Source organism: Salmo salar, chromosome 02, assembly GCF_965601325.2.
Source record: "Salmo salar chromosome 02, fSalSal1, whole genome shotgun sequence".
In the NCBI taxonomy this organism is placed as follows: domain Eukaryota; kingdom Metazoa; phylum Chordata; class Actinopteri; order Salmoniformes; family Salmonidae; genus Salmo; species Salmo salar.
In genome coordinates this window covers 74,660,001-74,679,025 of record NC_138292.1, presented here as the reverse complement: position 1 = coordinate 74,679,025, position 19,025 = coordinate 74,660,001, and the positions used below count along the sequence as shown (strand labels likewise).

At 38.3% G+C, this 19,025-nt stretch overlaps 1 protein-coding gene across 1 annotated transcript in view; it reads left to right on the top strand.

Moving 5' to 3' along the window:
* Window positions 1–1,077: 1,077 nt before the first annotated feature.
* Window positions 1,078–19,025, top strand: part of LOC106592100 (mitochondrial adenyl nucleotide antiporter SLC25A23) — a 34,925-nt gene continuing 16,977 nt past the window's right edge. Inside the window, exon 1 of the mRNA XM_045709573.2 lies at window positions 1,078–2,098. Within this exon, the coding sequence (XP_045565529.1) occupies window positions 1,901–2,098 (198 nt within the window). The 5' untranslated portion in view covers window positions 1,078–1,900. The remainder of the gene's footprint in view (window positions 2,099–19,025) is intronic.

Genomic DNA, 19,025 nt, shown 5'->3' with positions numbered 1-19,025 from the left:
GTTGTAACAGGTGTGACTAGTTGTAACAGGTGTGAGTAGTTGTAACAGGTGTGACTAGTTGTAACAGGTGTGAGTAGTTGTAACAGGTGTGAGTAGTTGTAACAGGTGTGACTAGTTGTAACAGGTGTGAGTAGTTGTAACAGGTGTGACTAGTTGTAACAGGTGTGACTAGTTGTAACAGGTGTGACTAGTTGTAACAGGTGTGAGTAGTTGTAACAGGTGTGACTAGTTGTAACAGGTGTGAGTAGTTGTAACAGGTGTGACTAGTTGTAACAGGTGTGACTAGTTGTAACAGGTGTGAGTAGTTGTAACAGGTGTGACTAGTTGTAACAGGTGTGACTAGTTGTAACAGGTGTGACTAGTTGTAACAGGTGTGAGTAGTTGTAACAGGTGTGACTAGTTGTAACAGGTGTGAGTAGTTGTAACAGGTGTGAGTTGTTGTAACAGGTGTGAGTAGTTGTAACAGGTGTGACTAGTTGTAACAGGTGTGACTAGTTGTAATAGGTGTGAGTAGTTGTAACAGGTGTGAGTAGTTGTAACAGGTGTGACTAGTTGTAATAGGTGTGAGTAGTTGTAACAGGTGTGACTAGTTGTAACAGGTGTGACTAGTTGTAATAGGTGTGAGTAGTTGTAACAGGTGTGACTAGTTGTAACAGGTGTGAGTTGTTGTAACAGGTGTGTTGTTGTAACAGGTGTGACTAGTTGTGACTAGTTGTAACAGGTGTGAGTAGTTGATAAGCCAAATGGTTGTGTGTGTGTGTGGACATTTATTTGAGAAGGCCACTTGACTTTATCTGAGTGTGTGTGTGCACCCATATCTGTGAGTGTCACTGCAACACAGGACCATGTTATTGTTGCAAACATGGTTTATCAAGGGCCATTCCTGGCATCAGTCCAACACAGAGTGATTCATAATGTACTGAAATAAAACATAATATACTTCTACAACATGTGGTATAGAAATGTACAATGTCAACCAACTGTCATAGACACAAGAACTCTTACTACGAGATTTCAGGATTGTATTATGAGAGCGAGTCCCACCATTGACTACGAGACCGTTTCAACAGTGTTTTTCAATTCACCTTGGGTGTTTGTGTGTGGGGACTGAACTAAATGCTTGTCCCTGGTAGTCTACAGAGGGCTAGGCTACGGCGCAGACTCAAGACAACACATTCCTTCGACGCTTCACTTTCTCAGTTGACGCGACGGCGACACGGCGACGGTTTCTGACGTGAAGCAAGGATACATTAGCAGCTTTGGTCTAGATAATATCTTCTTCGCATGACTGCGACCCGACACAGACCAACTATTTGCAACGCTGCAAAGTGCGCATTTGCTGTCACATTCGGACGGATCATAACGTCAGAACGGTGCATTACAAACCCCCGGGGTTGGTGTGCGGTGCGTCCCAAAAAAACAAGAGGACGACATGTACAGGCCTAATCTTTGAACGTCTCAGGCATATCCGTTACCGAGATGAATTTGACACTGAATTTGATTAAGGTTTCGGTTCTGGCAGTTTGCCACGCTCCGTTCTAAAGCACCGAAAAAGGGAAGGGCTTTCTGTCTTTACTACTATGTTAGGTTACCGTCGCTTCCTGGTTTCTTTGCGGATAAATAAATAACTATTTACAACCAATTACGGAATAAAAACGGATGTTAAAACTGAGATGATGTATAGCATGACCGCGAATGGGAGCGCGTCGTGAGGTCCACCGTTTGATTGTTTTTAATCTGCACATCTGTTTATGTCCTTCTCCCGAGAGATTTACTGACTGACTGAGTAGCCTGAATATTACAACAACAAAACATCTATCCTGATTTGGACATCCGGACGTCGATGACTCTATAGGCTATTCCACCGGGATCTAACCGACGCAGCCAACCGTCACCACGCATGGGTCAGCCGGGGGCTCGGATCCCCCGGGGCTGGAGGACTCAGGCCCGCTGCCAGGAGGATGTCGACCCGGAGAGGGAGAAGCAATGGGTGGAACTGTTCGACGAACTGGACTTGAACAGTGATGGAGTCATCGATATCCACGAGCTCCGGGTGGGGTTGGCGAAACGTGGGCTCTCCCGCCGCGCGGTGGACCGGGTAAGCAGCCAACGAGCCCGGGCAGCAACTCGGCTGTCATTCTGTATACCTTGATGATGATCACGAATTACGTTCTTTACGTGAAACGTTTGGCTATAGCCTAAACTCACACGGTGGGGTTCCCCCTAGCCATCACCAGCCACTAGTTGCATGTTGTGTGTGTGTGTGTGTGTGTGTGTGTGTGTGATGTCACTGATGAGGATTCCCCCGTGTATCTGCATCGCCCATACTTTTTTCACCTCTTACATGTTCTATCCTACTCTGTTCTATTCTACTCTGTTCTATCCTACTCTGTTCTATTCTACTCTGTTCTATTCTACTCTGTTCTATCCTACTCTGTTCTATCCTACTCTGTTCTATTCTACTCTGTTCTATCCTACTCTGTTCTATCCTACTCTGTTCTATCCTACTCTGTTCTATTCTACTCTATTAGACTCCTCTACAGGTCAGACAGTAGTCTGTGCTGTGGGTAGATTGGATATGTATTTGACTGTATTAGGTTCAGACAAGAACAGGGTGGTGAATTCCACAGTATAGACCAGGGGTGGGCAACTCCAGTCCTCTGGGGCTGAGTGGTGTCACACCATTCCCCCATCCCTAGCAAACACATCTGGTTAAACTAATGACAATTTAAACTGAAGATCATGATCTGTACCCCTGCATACTGACTCGGTACCGTACCCCTGCATACTGACTCGGTACCATACCCCTGCATACTGACTCGGTACCGTACCCCTGCATACTGACTCGGTACCGTTATTGTTATGTTATTGTGTTACTTTTTATTCTTTTTTACTTTAGTTTATTTGGTAAATATTTTCGTAACTCTTCTTGAACTGCACTGTTGGTTAATAAGTAAACATTTCACGGTAAGGTCTACATTTGTTGTATTCGGCGCATCTGACAAATAAAGCTTGATTTGATGATTACATTATTATTGGAGTCAGGTGTGTTAGCTGGGGCTGGGGGCAAACATTTGACACCAATCAGGGCCCCGGGGACTGCAGTTGCCCATCCCTGGTTTAAGCTATACGAAGGTAGCCTGAGTGCCAGTCAGTTTGTGCTATCATGCCAAACATGTCTTGACAAGGACAGCAATGGAGCTGGCAAAAGCACTAACACATCTGGGACCACCAGGCTATATGAAGATAGATAGGTAACCTCCTGGGACCACCAGGCTATATGAAGATAAATAGGTAACCTCCTGAGACCACCAGGCTATATGAAGATAGATAGGTAACCTCCTGGGACCACCAGGCTATATGAAGATAGATAGGTAACCTCCTGGGACCACCAGGCTATAAGAAGATAGATAGGTAACCTCCTGAGACCACCAGGCCATATGAAGATAGATAGGTAACCTCCTGGGACCACCAGGCTATATGAAGATAGATAGGTAACCTCCTGAGACCACCAGGCTATATGAAGATAGATAGGTAACCTCCTGAGACCACAAGGCTATATGAAGATAGATAGGTAACCTCCTGGGACCACCAGGTTATATGAAGATAGATAGGTAACCTCCTGGGACCACCAGGCTATATGAAGATAGATAGGTAACCTCCTGAGACCACAAGGCTATATGAAGATAGATAGGTAACCTCCTGGGACCACCAGGTTATATGAAGATAGATAGGTAACCTCCTGGGACCACCAGGCTATATGAAGATAGATAGGTAACCTCCTGGGACCACCAGGCTATATGAAGATAGATAGGTAACCTCCTGGGACCACCAGGCTATATGAAGATAGATAGGTAACCTCCTGGGACCACCAGGTTATATGAAGATAGATAGGTAACCTCCTGGGACCACCAGGCTATATGAAGATAGATAGGTAACCTCCTGGGACCACCAGGCTATATGAAGATAGATAGGTAACCTCCTGAGACCACCAGGCTATATGAAGATAGATAGGTAACCTCCTGAGACCACCAGGCTATATGAAGATAGATAGGTAACCTCCTGGGACCACCAGCCTATATGAAGATAGATAGGTAACCTCCTGAGACCACCAGGCTATATGAAGATAGATAGGTAACCTCCTGAGACCACCAGGCTATATGAAGATAAATAGGTAACCTCCTGGGACCACCAGGTTATATGAAGATAGATAGGTAACCTCCTGAGACCACCAGGCTATATGAAGATAGATAGGTAACCTCCTGAGACCACCAGGCTATATGAAGATAGATAGGTAACCTCCTGAGACCAGCAGGCTATATGAAGATAAATAGGTAACCTCCTGAGACCACCAGGCTATATGAAGATAGATAGGTAACCTCCTGGGACCACCAGGCTATATGAAGATAGATAGGTAACCTCCTGGGACCACCAGGCTATATGAAGATAGATAGGTAACCTCCTGAGACCACCAGGCTATATGAAGATAGATAGGTAACCTCCTGAGACCAGCAGGCTATATGAAGATAGATAGGTAACCTCCTCAATGTGTTTGTATGTTTCATCAACAACAAAAAAAAATATATATTATTTTGATACCACAAGGGGTCTTAAAATTCGAAATCAAGTAGCAAAATTATCCTTGGTATGACTTTTTTTTTAAAGTCCACGTTAGTTTAGTAGATGCAGGAACTCCACTATATTTCTCAGCTAATATATTTGTATATAGGCTATTATAGGTAAGAGAAGTGCATGAACTCAAGCAGTATAAAAGCCTGAGATGCCGGTCCTCAGCTCCAGTAAGCTCCTGCCCAAGTTAAACACTGCTCACAGTAAAGACTGTGTCCCAAATAGAACCTTATTCCTTATACATAGGTAATATAGGGTTCCATTTGGGACACAGACAGTATAGGCCTGCCCTACTACTGTACTGCATATGTTGTCTTAGGTCTCTCTTTATGTAGTGGTGTCTCTCTTTATGTAGTGGTGTCTCTCTTTATGTAGTGGTGTCTCTCTTTATGTAGTGGTGTCTCTCTTTATGTAGTGGTGTCTCTCTTTTTGTAGTGGTGTCTCTCTTTATGTAGTGGTGTCTCTCTTTATGTAGTGTTGTCTCTCTTTATGTAGTGGTGTCTCTCTTTATGTAGTGGTGTCTCTCTTTATGTAGTGGTGTCTCTCTTTATGTAGTGGTGTCTCTCTTTTTGTAGTGGTGTCTCTCTTTATGTAGTGGTGTCTCTCTTTATGTAGTGGTGTTTCTCTTTATGTAGTGTTGTCTCTCTTTATGTAGTGGTGTCTCTCTTTATGTAGTGGTGTCTCTCTTTTTGTAGTGGTGTCTCTCTTTATGTAGTGGTGTCTCTCTTTATGTAGTGGTGTCTCTCTTTATGTAGTGGTGTCTCTCTTTATGTAGTGGTGTCTCTCTTTATGTAGTGGTGTTTCTCTTTATGTAGTGGTGTCTCTCTTTTTGTAGTGTTGTCTCTCTTTATGTAGTGGTGTCTCTCTTTATGTAGTGGTGTCTCTCTTTATGTGTTGGTGTGGTGTCTCTCTTTATGTAGTGGTGTCTCTCTTTTTGTAGTGGTGTCTCTCTTTATGTAGTGGTGTCTCTCTTTATGTAGTGGTGTCTCTCTTTATGTAGTGTTGTCTCTCTTTATGTAGTGGTGTCTATCTTTATGTAGTGTTGTCTCTCTTTATGTAGTGTTGTCTCTCTTTATGTAGTGGTGTCTCTCTTTATGTAGTGTTGTGGTGTCTCTCTATATGTAGTGTTGTGGTGTCTCTCTTTATGTAGTGTTGTGGTGTATCTCTTTATGTGGTGTTGTGGTATCTCTCTTTATGTAGTGTTGTGGTGTCTCTCTAGATGTAGTGGTGTCTCTCTTTATGTAGTGGTGTCTCTCTTTATGTAGTGTTGTGTTGTCTCTCTTTATGTAGTGTTGTGGTGTCTCTCTTTATGTAGTGTTGTGGTGTCTCTCTATATGTAGTGTTGTGGTGTCTCTCTTTATGTAGTGTTGTGTTGTCTCTCTTTATGTAGTGGTGTCTCTCTTTATGTAGTGTTGTGTTGTCTCTCTTTATGTAGTGGTGTCTCTCTTTATGTAGTGTTGTGGTGTCTCTCTTTATGTAGTGTTATGGTGTTTCTCTTTATGTAATGTTGTGGTGTCTCTCTTTATGTAGTGTTGTGGTGTCTCTCTTTATGTAGTGGTGTCTCTCTTTATGTAGTGTTGTGGTGTCTCTCTTTATGTAGTGGTGTCTCTCTTTATGTAGTGTTGTGGTGTTTCTCTTTATGTAGTGTTGTGGTGTTTCTCTTTATGTAATGTTGTGGTGTTTCTCTTTATGTAATGTTGTGGTGTTTCTCTTTATGTAGTGTTGGGGTGTTTCTCTTTATGTAATGTTGTGGTGTCTCTCTTTATGTAGTGTTGTGGTGTTTCTCTTTATGTAGTGTTGTGGTGTCTCTCTTTATGTAGTGGTGTTTCTCTTTATGTAGTGGTGTCTCTCTTTATGTAGTATTGTGGTGTCTCTCTTTATGTAGTGGTGTCTCTCTTTATGTAGTGTTGTGGTGTTTCTCTTTATGTAGTGTTGTGGTGTTTCTCTTTATGTAGTGTTGTGGTGTCTCTCTTTATGTAGTGGTGTTTCTCTTTATGTAGTGGTGTCTCTCTTTATGTAGTGTTATGGTGTATCTCTTTATGTAATGTTGTGGTGTCTCTCTTTATGTAGTGGTGTCTCTCTTTATGTAGTGTTGTGGTGTTTCTCTTTATGTAGTGGTGTCTCTCTTTATGTAATGTTGTGGTGTCTCTCTTTATGTAATGTTGTGGTGTTTCTCTTTATGTAATGTTGTGGTGTCTCTCGTTATGTAATGTTGTGGTGTTTCTCTTTATGTAGTGTTGTGGTGTTTCTCTTTATGTAGTGGTATCTCTCTTTATGTAATGTTGTGGTGTCTCTCTTTATGTAATGTTGTGGTGTTTCTCTTTATGTAATGTTGTGGTGTTTCTCTTTATGTAGTGTTGAGGTGTCTCTCTTTATGTAATGTTGTGGTGTCTCTCTTTATGTAATGTTGTGGTGTTTCTCTTTATGTAATGTTGTGGTGTTTCTCTTTATGTAATGTTGTGGTATCTCTCTTTATGTAGTGTTGTGGTGTTTCTCTTTATGTAATGTTGTGGTGTCTCTCTTTATGTAGTGTTGTGGTGTATCTCTTTATGTGGTGTTGTGGTGTTTCTCTTTATGTAATGTTGTGGTGTTTCTCTTTATGTAATGTTGTGGTGTTTCTCTTTATGTAATGTTGTGGTGTCTCTCTTTATGTAATGTTGTGGTGTTTCTCTTTATGTAATGTTGTGGTGTTTCTCTTTATGTAATGTTGTGGTGTTTCTCTTTATGTAATGTTGTGGTGTATCTCTTTATGTGGTGTTGTGGTATTTCTCTTTATGTAATGTTGTGGTGTTTCTCTTTATGTAGTGTTGTGGTGTTTCTCTTTATGTAATGTTGTGGTGTCTCTCTTTATGTAATGTTGTGGTGTTTCTCTTTATGTAGTGTTGTGGTGTCTCTCTTTATGTAATGTTGTGGTGTTTCTCTTTATGTAATGTTGTGGTGTCTCTCTTTATGTAGTGTTGTGTTGTCTCTCTTTATGTAGTGGTGTCTCTCTTTATGTAGTGGTGTCTCTCTTTATGTAGTGTTATGGTGTATCTCTTTATGTAGTGTTGTGGTGTTTCTCTTTATGTAATGTTGTGGTGTCTCTCTTTATGTAATGTTGTGGTGTCTCTCTTTATGTAGTGGTGTCTCTCTTTATGTAGTGTTGTGGTGTCTCTCTTTATGTAGTGGTGTCTCTCTTTATGTAGTGTTGTGGTGTCTTTCTTTATGTAGTGGTGTCTCTCTTTATGTAGTGTTGTGGTGTTTCTCTTTATGTAGTGGTGTCTCTCTTTATGTAGTGTTGTGGTGTTTCTCTTTATGTAATGTTGTGGTGTTTCTCTTTATGTAGTGTTGTGGTGTTTCTCTTTATGTAGTGGTGTCTCTCTTTATGTAGTGTTGTGGTGTCTCTCTTTATGTAGTGTTGTGGTGTTTCTCTTTATGTAATGTTGTGGTGTTTCTCTTTATCTAGTGGTGTCTCTCTTTATGTAGTGTTGTGGTGTCTCTCTTTATGTAGTGTTGTGGTGTTTCTCTTTATGTAGTGGTGTCTCTCTTTATGTAGTGTTGTGGTGTTTCTCTTTATGTAATGTTGTGGTGTTTCTCTTTATGTAGTGTTGTGGTGTTTCTCTTTATGTAGTGGTCTCTCTCTTTATGTAGTGTTGTGGTGTCTCTCTTTATGTAGTGTTGTGGTGTTTCTCTTTATGTAATGTTGTGGTGTTTCTCTTTATCTAGTGGTGTCTCTCTTTATGTAGTGTTGTGGTGTCTCTCTTTATGTAGTGTTGTGGTGTTTCTCTTTATGTAATGTTGTGGTGTCTCTCTTTATGTAATGTTGTGGTGTCTCTCTTTATGTAGTGTTGTGGTGTTTCTCTTTATGTAATGTTGTGGTGTTTCTCTTTATGTAGTGTTGTGGTATCTCTCTTTATGTAGTGTTGTGGTGTATCTCTTTATGTAGTGTTGTGGTGTTTCTCTTTATGTAGTGGTGTCTCTCTTTATGTAGTGTTGTGGTGTCTCTCTTTATGTAGTGTTGTGGTGTTTCTCTTTATGTAATGTTGTGGTGTTTCTCTTTATCTAGTGGTGTCTCTCTTTATGTAGTGTTGTGGTGTCTCTCTTTATGTAGTGTTGTGGTGTTTCTCTTTATGTAATGTTGTGGTGTCTCTCTTTATGTAATGTTGTGGTGTCTCTCTTTATGTAATGTTGTGGTGTTTCTCTTTATGTAGTGTTGTGGTGTTTCTCTTTATGTAATGTTGTGGTGTCTCTCTTTATGTAGTGTTGTGGTGTTTCTCTTTATGTAGTGTTGTGGTGTCTCTCTTTATGTAGTGGTGTTTCTCTTTATGTAGTGGTGTCTCTCTTTATGTAGTATTGTGGTGTCTCTCTTTATGTAGTGGTGTCTCTCTTTATGTAGTGTTGTGGTGTTTCTCTTTATGTAGTGTTGTGGTGTTTCTCTTTATGTAGTGTTGTGGTGTCTCTCTTTATGTAGTGGTGTTTCTCTTTATGTAGTGGTGTCTCTCTTTATGTAGTGTTATGGTGTCTCTCTTTATGTAATGTTGTGGTGTCTCTCTTTATGTAGTGGTGTCTCTCTTTATGTAGTGTTGTGGTGTTTCTCTTTATGTAGTGGTGTCTCTCTTTATGTAATGTTGTGGTGTCTCTCTTTATGTAATGTTGTGGTGTTTCTCTTTATGTAATGTTGTGGTGTCTCTCGTTATGTAATGTTGTGGTGTTTCTCTTTATGTAGTGTTGTGGTGTTTCTCTTTATGTAGTGGTATCTCTCTTTATGTAATGTTGTGGTGTCTCTCTTTATGTAATGTTGTGGTGTTTCTCTTTATGTAATGTTGTGGTGTTTCTCTTTATGTAGTGTTGAGGTGTCTCTCTTTATGTAATGTTGTGGTGTCTCTCTTTATGTAATGTTGTGGTGTTTCTCTTTATGTAATGTTGTGGTGTTTCTCTTTATGTAATGTTGTGGTATCTCTCTTTATGTAGTGTTGTGGTGTTTCTCTTTATGTAATGTTGTGGTGTATCTCTTTATGTGGTGTTGTGGTGTTTCTCTTTATGTAATGTTGTGGTGTTTCTCTTTATGTAATGTTGTGGTGTTTCTCTTTATGTAATGTTGTGGTGTCTCTCTTTATGTAATGTTGTGGTGTTTCTCTTTATGTAATGTTGTGGTGTTTCTCTTTATGTAATGTTGTGGTGTATCTCTTTATGTGGTGTTGTGGTGTTTCTCTTTATGTAATGTTGTGGTGTTTCTCTTTATGTAGTGTTGTGGTGTTTCTCTTTATGTAATGTTGTGGTGTCTCTCTTTATGTAATGTTGTGGTGTTTCTCTTTATGTAGTGTTGTGGTGTCTCTCTTTATGTAATGTTGTGGTGTTTCTCTTTATGTAATGTTGTGGTGTCTCTCTTTATGTAGTGTTGTGTTGTCTCTCTTTATGTAGTGGTGTCTCTCTTTATGTAGTGGTGTCTCTCTTTATGTAGTGTTATGGTGTATCTCTTTATGTAGTGTTGTGGTGTTTCTCTTTATGTAATGTTGTGGTGTCTCTCTTTATGTAATGTTGTGGTGTCTCTCTTTATGTAGTGGTGTCTCTCTTTATGTAGTGTTGTGGTGTCTCTCTTTATGTAGTGGTGTCTCTCTTTATGTAGTGTTGTGGTGTCTTTCTTTATGTAGTGGTGTCTCTCTTTATGTAGTGTTGTGGTGTTTCTCTTTATGTAGTGGTGTCTCTCTTTATGTAGTGTTGTGGTGTTTCTCTTTATGTAATGTTGTGGTGTTTCTCTTTATGTAGTGTTGTGGTGTTTCTCTTTATGTAGTGGTGTCTCTCTTTATGTAGTGTTGTGGTGTCTCTCTTTATGTAGTGTTGTGGTGTTTCTCTTTATGTAATGTTGTGGTGTTTCTCTTTATCTAGTGGTGTCTCTCTTTATGTAGTGTTGTGGTGTCTCTCTTTATGTAGTGTTGTGGTGTTTCTCTTTATGTAGTGGTGTCTCCCTTTATGTAGTGTTGTGGTGTTTCTCTTTATGTAATGTTGTGGTGTTTCTCTTTATGTAGTGTTGTGGTGTTTCTCTTTATGTAGTGGTGTCTCTCTTTATGTAGTGTTGTGGTGTCTCTCTTTATGTAGTGTTGTGGTGTTTCTCTTTATGTAATGTTGTGGTGTTTCTCTTTATCTAGTGGTGTCTCTCTTTATGTAGTGTTGTGGTGTCTCTCTTTATGTAGTGTTGTGGTGTTTCTCTTTATGTAATGTTGTGGTGTCTCTCTTTATGTAATGTTGTGGTGTCTCTCTTTATGTAGTGTTGTGGTGTATCTCTTTATGTAGTGTTGTGGTGTTTCTCTTTATGTAGTGGTGTCTCTCTTTATGTAGTGTTGTGGTGTCTCTCTTTATGTAGTGTTGTGGTGTTTCTCTTTATGTAATGTTGTGGTGTTTCTCTTTATCTAGTGGTGTCTCTCTTTATGTAGTGTTGTGGTGTCTCTCTTTATGTAGTGTTGTGGTGTTTCTCTTTATGTAATGTTGTGGTGTCTCTCTTTATGTAATGTTGTGGTGTCTCTCTTTATGTAGTGTTGTGGTGTTTCTCTTTATGTAATGTTGTGGTGTTTCTCTTTATGTAGTGTTGTGGTGTCTCTCTTTATGTAGTGTTGTGGTGTATCTCTTTATGTAGTGTTGTGGTGTTTCTCTTTATGTAATGTTGTGGTGTCTCTCTTTATGTAATGTTGTGGTGTTTCTCTTTATGTAATGTTGTGGTGTTTCTCTTTATGTAGTGTTGTGGTGTTTCTCTTTATGTAATGTTGTGGTGTCTCTCTTTATGTAGTGTTGTGGTGTATCTCTTTATGTGGTGTTGTGGTGTTTCTCTTTATGTAATGTTGTGGTGTTTCTCTTTATGTAATGTTGTGGTGTTTCTCTTTATGTAATGTTGTGGTGTCTCTCTTTATGTAATGTTGTGGTGTTTCTCTTTATGTAATGTTGTGGTGTATCTCTTTATGTGGTGTTGTGGTGTTTCTCTTTATGTAATGTTGTGGTGTTTCTCTTTATGTAGTGTTGTGGTGTTTCTCTTTATGTAATGTTGTGGTGTCTCTCTTTATGTAATGTTGTGGTGTTTCTCTTTATGTAGTGTTGTGGTGTCTCTCTTTATGTAATGTTGTGGTGTTTCTCTTTATGTAATGTTGTGGTGTCTCTCTTTATGTAGTGTTGTGTTGTCTCTCTTTATGTAGTGGTGTCTCTCTTTATGTAGTGGTGTCTCTCTTTATGTAGTGTTATGGTGTATCTCTTTATGTAGTGTTGTGGTGTTTCTCTTTATGTAATGTTGTGGTGTCTCTCTTTATGTAATGTTGTGGTGTCTCTCTTTATGTAGTGGTGTCTCTCTTTATGTAGTGTTGTGGTGTCTCTCTTTATGTAGTGGTGTCTCTCTTTATGTAGTGTTGTGGTGTCTCTCTTTATGTAGTGGTGTCTCTCTTTATGTAGTGTTGTGGTGTTTCTCTTTATGTAGTGGTGTCTCTCTTTATGTAGTGTTGTGGTGTCTCTCTTTATGTAGTGGTGTCTCTTTATGTAATGTTGTGGTGTCTCTCTTTATGTAGTGTTGTGGTGTTTCTCTTTATGTAATGTTGTGGTGTTTCTCTTTATGTAGTGTTGTGGTGTTTCTCTTTATGTAGTGGTGTCTCTCTTTATGTAGTGTTGTGGTGTCTCTCTTTATGTAGTGTTGTGGTGTTTCTCTTTATGTAATGTTGTGGTGTTTCTCTTTATGTAGTGTTGTGGTGTTTCTCTTTATGTAGTGGTGTCTCTCTTTATGTAGTGTTGTGGTGTCTCTCTTTATGTAGTGTTGTGGTGTTTCTCTTTATGTAATGTTGTGGTGTTTCTCTTTATCTAGTGGTGTCTCTCTTTATGTAGTGTTGTGGTGTCTCTCTTTATGTAGTGTTGTGGTGTTTCTCTTTATGTAATGTTGTGGTGTCTCTCTTTATGTAATGTTGTGGTGTCTCTCTTTATGTAATGTTGTGGTGTCTCTCTTTATGTAATGTTGTGGTGTTTCTCTTTATGTAATGTTGTGGTGTTTCTCTTTATGTAATGTTGTGGTGTTTCTCTTTATGTAGTGTTGTGGTATCTCTCTTTATGTAGTGTTGTGGTGTTTCTCTTTATGTAATGTTGTGGTGTTTCTCTTTATGTAATGTTGTGGTGTTTCTCTTTATGTAGTGTTGTGGTGTTTCTCTTTATGTAATGTTGTGGTGTTTCTCTTTATGTAATGTTGTGGTGTTTCTCTTTATGTAATGTTGTGGTATCTCTCTTTATGTAGTGTTGTGGTGTTTCTCTTTATGTAATGTTGTGGTGTTTCTCTTTATGTAATGTTGTGGTGTTTCTCTTTATGTAGTGTTGTGGTGTTTCTCTTTATGTAATGTTGTGGTGTTTCTCTTTATGTAATGTTGTGGTGTTTCTCTTTATGTAATGTTGTGGTGTCTCTCTTTATGTAGTGTTGTGGTGTTTCTCTTTATGTAATGTTGTGGTGTCTCTCTTTATGTAATGTTGTGGTGTTTCTCTTTATGTAGTGTTGTGGTGTTTCTCTTTATGTAGTGTTGTGGTGTTTCTCTTTATGTAGTGTTGTGGTGTTTCTCTTTATGTAGTGTTGTGGTGTTTCTCTTTATGTAATGTTGTGGTGTTTCTCTTTATGTAATGTTGTGGTGTTTCTCTTTATGTAATGTTGTGGTGTTTCTGTTTATGTAGTGTTGTGGTGTCTCTCTTTATGTAATGTTGTGGTGTTTCTCTTTATGTAATGTTGTGGTGTTTCTCTTTATGTAGTGTTGTGGTGTTTCTCTTTATGTAATGTTGTGGTGTTTCTCTTTATGTAATGTTGTGGTGTCTCTCTTTATGTAATGTTGTGGTGTTTCTCTTTATGTAATGTTGTGGTGTTTCTCTTTATGTAATGTTGTGGTGTTTCTCTTTATGTAGTGTTGTGGTATCTCTCTTTATGTAGTGTTGTGGTGTTTCTCTTTATGTAATGTTGTGGTGTTTCTCTTTATGTAATGTTGTGGTGTTTCTCTTTATGTAGTGTTGTGGTGTTTCTCTTTATGTAATGTTGTGGTGTTTCTCTTTATGTAATGTTGTGGTGTTTCTCTTTATGTAATGTTGTGGTATCTCTCTTTATGTAGTGTTGTGGTGTTTCTCTTTATGTAATGTTGTGGTGTTTCTCTTTATGTAATGTTGTGGTGTTTCTCTTTATGTAGTGTTGTGGTGTTTCTCTTTATGTAATGTTGTGGTGTTTCTCTTTATGTAATGTTGTGGTGTTTCTCTTTATGTAATGTTGTGGTGTCTCTCTTTATGTAGTGTTGTGGTGTTTCTCTTTATGTAATGTTGTGGTGTCTCTCTTTATGTAATGTTGTGGTGTTTCTCTTTATGTAGTGTTGTGGTGTTTCTCTTTATGTAGTGTTGTGGTGTTTCTCTTTATGTAGTGTTGTGGTGTTTCTCTTTATGTAGTGTTGTGGTGTTTCTCTTTATGTAATGTTGTGGTGTTTCTCTTTATGTAATGTTGTGGTGTTTCTCTTTATGTAATGTTGTGGTGTTTCTGTTTATGTAGTGTTGTGGTGTCTCTCTTTATGTAATGTTGTGGTGTTTCTCTTTATGTAATGTTGTGGTGTTTCTCTTTATGTAGTGTTGTGGTGTTTCTCTTTATGTAATGTTGTGGTGTCTCTCTTTATGTAGTGTTGTGGTGTTTCTCTTTATGTAATGTTGTGGTGTCTCTCTTTATGTAATGTTGTGGTGTCTCTCTTTATGTAATGTTGTGGTGTCTCTCTTTATGTAATGTTGTGGTGTCTCTCTTTATGTAGTGTTGTGGTGTTTCTCTTTATGTAATGTTGTGGTGTTTCTCTTTATGTAGTGTTGTGGTATCTCTCTTTATGTAGTGTTGTGGTGTATCTCTTTATGTAGTGTTGTGGTGTTTCTCTTTATGTAGTGGTGTCTCTCTTTATGTAGTGTTGTGGTGTCTCTCTTTATGTAGTGTTGTGGTGTTTCTCTTTATGTAATGTTGTGGTGTTTCTCTTTATCTAGTGGTGTCTCTCTTTATGTAGTGTTGTGGTGTCTCTCTTTATGTAGTGTTGTGGTGTTTCTCTTTATGTAATGTTGTGGTGTCTCTCTTTATGTAATGTTGTGGTGTCTCTCTTTATGTAATGTTGTGGTGTTTCTCTTTATGTAGTGTTGTGGTGTTTCTCTTTATGTAATGTTGTGGTGTCTCTCTTTATGTAGTGTTGTGGTGTTTCTCTTTATGTAGTGTTGTGGTGTCTCTCTTTATGTAGTGGTGTTTCTCTTTATGTAGTGGTGTCTCTCTTTATGTAGTATTGTGGTGTCTCTCTTTATGTAGTGGTGTCTCTCTTTATGTAGTGTTGTGGTGTTTCTCTTTATGTAGTGTTGTGGTGTTTCTCTTTATGTAGTGTTGTGGTGTCTCTCTTTATGTAGTGGTGTTTCTCTTTATGTAGTGGTGTCTCTCTTTATGTAGTGTTATGGTGTATCTCTTTATGTAATGTTGTGGTGTCTCTCTTTATGTAGTGGTGTCTCTCTTTATGTAGTGTTGTGGTGTTTCTCTTTATGTAGTGGTGTCTCTCTTTATGTAATGTTGTGGTGTCTCTCTTTATGTAATGTTGTGGTGTTTCTCTTTATGTAATGTTGTGGTGTCTCTCGTTATGTAATGTTGTGGTGTTTCTCTTTATGTAGTGTTGTGGTGTTTCTCTTTATGTAGTGGTATCTCTCTTTATGTAATGTTGTGGTGTCTCTCTTTATGTAATGTTGTGGTGTTTCTCTTTATGTAATGTTGTGGTGTTTCTCTTTATGTAGTGTTGAGGTGTCTCTCTTTATGTAATGTTGTGGTGTCTCTCTTTATGTAATGTTGTGGTGTTTCTCTTTATGTAATGTTGTGGTGTTTCTCTTTATGTAATGTTGTGGTATCTCTCTTTATGTAGTGTTGTGGTGTTTCTCTTTATGTAATGTTGTGGTGTATCTCTTTATGTGGTGTTGTGGTGTTTCTCTTTATGTAATGTTGTGGTGTTTCTCTTTATGTAATGTTGTGGTGTTTCTCTTTATGTAATGTTGTGGTGTCTCTCTTTATGTAATGTTGTGGTGTATCTCTTTATGTGGTGTTGTGGTGTTTCTCTTTATGTAATGTTGTGGTGTTTCTCTTTATGTAGTGTTGTGGTGTTTCTCTTTATGTAATGTTGTGGTGTCTCTCTTTATGTAATGTTGTGGTGTTTCTCTTTATGTAGTGTTGTGGTGTCTCTCTTTATGTAATGTTGTGGTGTTTCTCTTTATGTAATGTTGTGGTGTCTCTCTTTATGTAGTGTTGTGTTGTCTCTCTTTATGTAGTGGTGTCTCTCTTTATGTAGTGGTGTCTCTCTTTATGTAGTGTTATGGTGTATCTCTTTATGTAGTGTTGTGGTGTTTCTCTTTATGTAATGTTGTGGTGTCTCTCTTTATGTAATGTTGTGGTGTCTCTCTTTATGTAGTGGTGTCTCTCTTTATGTAGTGTTGTGGTGTCTCTCTTTATGTAGTGGTGTCTCTCTTTATGTAGTGTTGTGGTGTCTTTCTTTCTATGTAGTGGGTGTCTCTCTTTATGTATGTGTTGTGGTGTTTCTCTTTATGTAGTTTGGTGTCTCTCTTTATGTAGTGTTGTGGTGTTTCTCTTTATGTAATGTTGTGGTGTTTCTCTTTATGTAGTGTTGTGGTGTTTCTCTTTATGTAGTGGTGTCTCTCTTTATGTAGTGTTGTGGTGTCTCTCTTTATGTAGTGTTGTGGTGTCTTCTCTTTATGTAATGTTGTGGTGTTTCTCTTTATCTAGTGGTGTCTCTCTTTATGTAGTGTTGTGGTGTCTCTCTTTATGTAGTGTTGTGGTGTTTCTCTTTATGTAGTGGTGTCTCCCTTTATGTAGTGTTGTGGTGTTTCTCTTTATGTAAGTGTTGTGGTGTTTCTCTTTATGTAGTGTTGTGGTGTTTCTCTTTATGTAGTGGTGTCTCTCTTTATGTAGTGTTGTGGTGTCTCTCTTTATGTAGTGTTGTGGTGTTTCTCTTTATGTAATCGTTGTGGTGTTTCTCTTTATCTAGTGGTGTCTCTCTTTATGTAGTGTTGTGGTGTCTCTCTTTATGTAGTGTTGTGGTGTTTCTCTTTATGTAATGTTGTGGTGTCTCTCTTTATGTAATGTTGTGGTGTCTCTCTTTATGTAGTGTTGTGGTGTATCTCTTTATGTAGTGTTGTGGTGTTTCTCTTTATGTAGTGGTGTCTCTCTTTATGTAGTGTTGTGGTGTCTCTCTTTATGTAGTGTTGTGGTGTTTCTCTTTATGTAATGTTGTGGTGTTTCTCTTTATCTAGTGGTGTCTCTCTTTATGTAGTGTTGTGGTGTCTCTCTTTATGTAGTGTTGTGGTGTTTCTCTTTATGTAATGTTGTGGTGTCTCTCTTTATGTAATGTTGTGGTGTCTCTCTTTATGTAGTGTTGTGGTGTTTCTCTTTATGTAATGTTGTGGTGTTTCTCTTTATGTAGTGTTGTGGTGTCTCTCTTTATGTAGTGTTGTGGTGTATCTCTTTTATGTAGTGTTGTGGTGTTTCTCTTTATGTAATGTTGTGGTGTCTCTCTTTATGTAATGTTGTGGTGTTTCTCTTTATGTAATGTTGTGGTGTTTCTCTTTATGTAGTGTTGTGGTGTTTCTCTTTATGTAATGTTGTGGTGTCTCTCTTTATGTTGTGTTGTGGTGTATCTCTTTATGTGGTGTTGTGGTGTTTCTCTTTATGTAATGTTGTGGTGTTTCTCTTTATGTAATGTTGTGGTGTTTCTCTTTATGTAATGTTGTGGTGTCTCTCTTTATGTAATGTTGTGGTGTTTCTCTTTATGTAATGTTGTGGTGTATCTCTTTATGTGGTGTTGTGGTGTTTCTCTTTATGTAATGTTGTGGTGTTTCTCTTTATGTAGTGTTGTGGTGTTTCTCTTTATGTAATGTTGTGGTGTCTCTCTTTATGTAATGTTGTGGTGTTTCTCTTTATGTAGTGTTGTGGTGTCTCTCTTTATGTAATGTTGTGGTGTTTCTCTTTATGTAATGTTGTGGTGTCTCTCTTTATGTAGTGTTGTGTTGTCTCTCTTTATGTAGTGGTGTCTCTCTTTATGTAGTGGTGTCTCTCTTTATGTAGTGTTATGGTGTATCTCTTTATGTAGTGTTGTGGTGTTTCTCTTTATGTAATGTTGTGGTGTCTCTCTTTATGTAATGTTGTGGTGTCTCTCTTTATGTAGTGGTGTCTCTCTTTATGTAGTGTTGTGGTGTCTCTCTTTATGTAGTGGTGTCTCTCTTTATGTAGTGTTGTGGTGTCTCTCTTTATGTAGTGGTGTCTCTCTTTATGTAGTGTTGTGGTGTTTCTCTTTATGTAGTGGTGTCTCTCTTTATGTAGTGTTGTGGTGTCTCTCTTTATGTAGTGGTGTCTCTTTATGTAATGTTGTGGTGTCTCTCTTTATGTAGTGTTGTGGTGTTTCTCTTTATGTAATGTTGTGGTGTTTCTCTTTATGTAGTGTTGTGGTGTTTCTCTTTATGTAGTGGTGTCTCTCTTTATGTAGTGTTGTGGTGTCTCTCTTTATGTAGTGTTGTGGTGTTTCTCTTTATGTAATGTTGTGGTGTTTCTCTTTATGTAGTGTTGTGGTGTTTCTCTTTATGTAGTGGTGTCTCTCTTTATGTAGTGTTGTGGTGTCTCTCGTTATGTAGTGTTGTGGTGTTTCTCTTTATGTAATGTTGTGGTGTTTCTCTTTATCTAGTGGTGTCTCTCTTTATGTAGTGTTGTGGTGTCTCTCTTTATGTAGTGTTGTGGTGTTTCTCTTTATGTAATGTTGTGGTGTCTCTCTTTATGTAATGTTGTGGTGTCTCTCTTTATGTAATGTTGTGGTGTCTCTCTTTATGTAGTGTTGTGGTGTTTCTCTTTATGTAATGTTGTGGTGTTTCTCTTTATGTAATGTTGTGGTGTTTCTCTTTATGTAGTGTTGTGGTATCTCTCTTTATGTAGTGTTGTGGTGTTTCTCTTTATGTAATGTTGTGGTGTTTCTCTTTATGTAATGTTGTGGTATCTCTCTTTATGTAGTGTTGTGGTGTTTCTCTTTATGTAATGTTGTGGTGTTTCTCTTTATGTAATGTTGTGGTGTTTCTCTTTATGTAGTGTTGTGGTGTTTCTCTTTATGTAATGTTGTGGTGTTTCTCTTTATGTAATGTTGTGGTGTTTCTCTTTATGTAATGTTGTGGTGTCTCTCTTTATGTAGTGTTGTGGTGTTTCTCTTTATGTAATGTTGTGGTGTCTCTCTTTATGTAATGTTGTGGTGTTTCTCTTTATGTAGTGTTGTGGTGTTTCTCTTTATGTAGTGTTGTGGTGTTTCTCTTTATGTAGTGTTGTGGTGTTTCTCTTTATGTAGTGTTGTGGTGTTTCTCTTTATGTAATGTTGTGGTGTTTCTCTTTA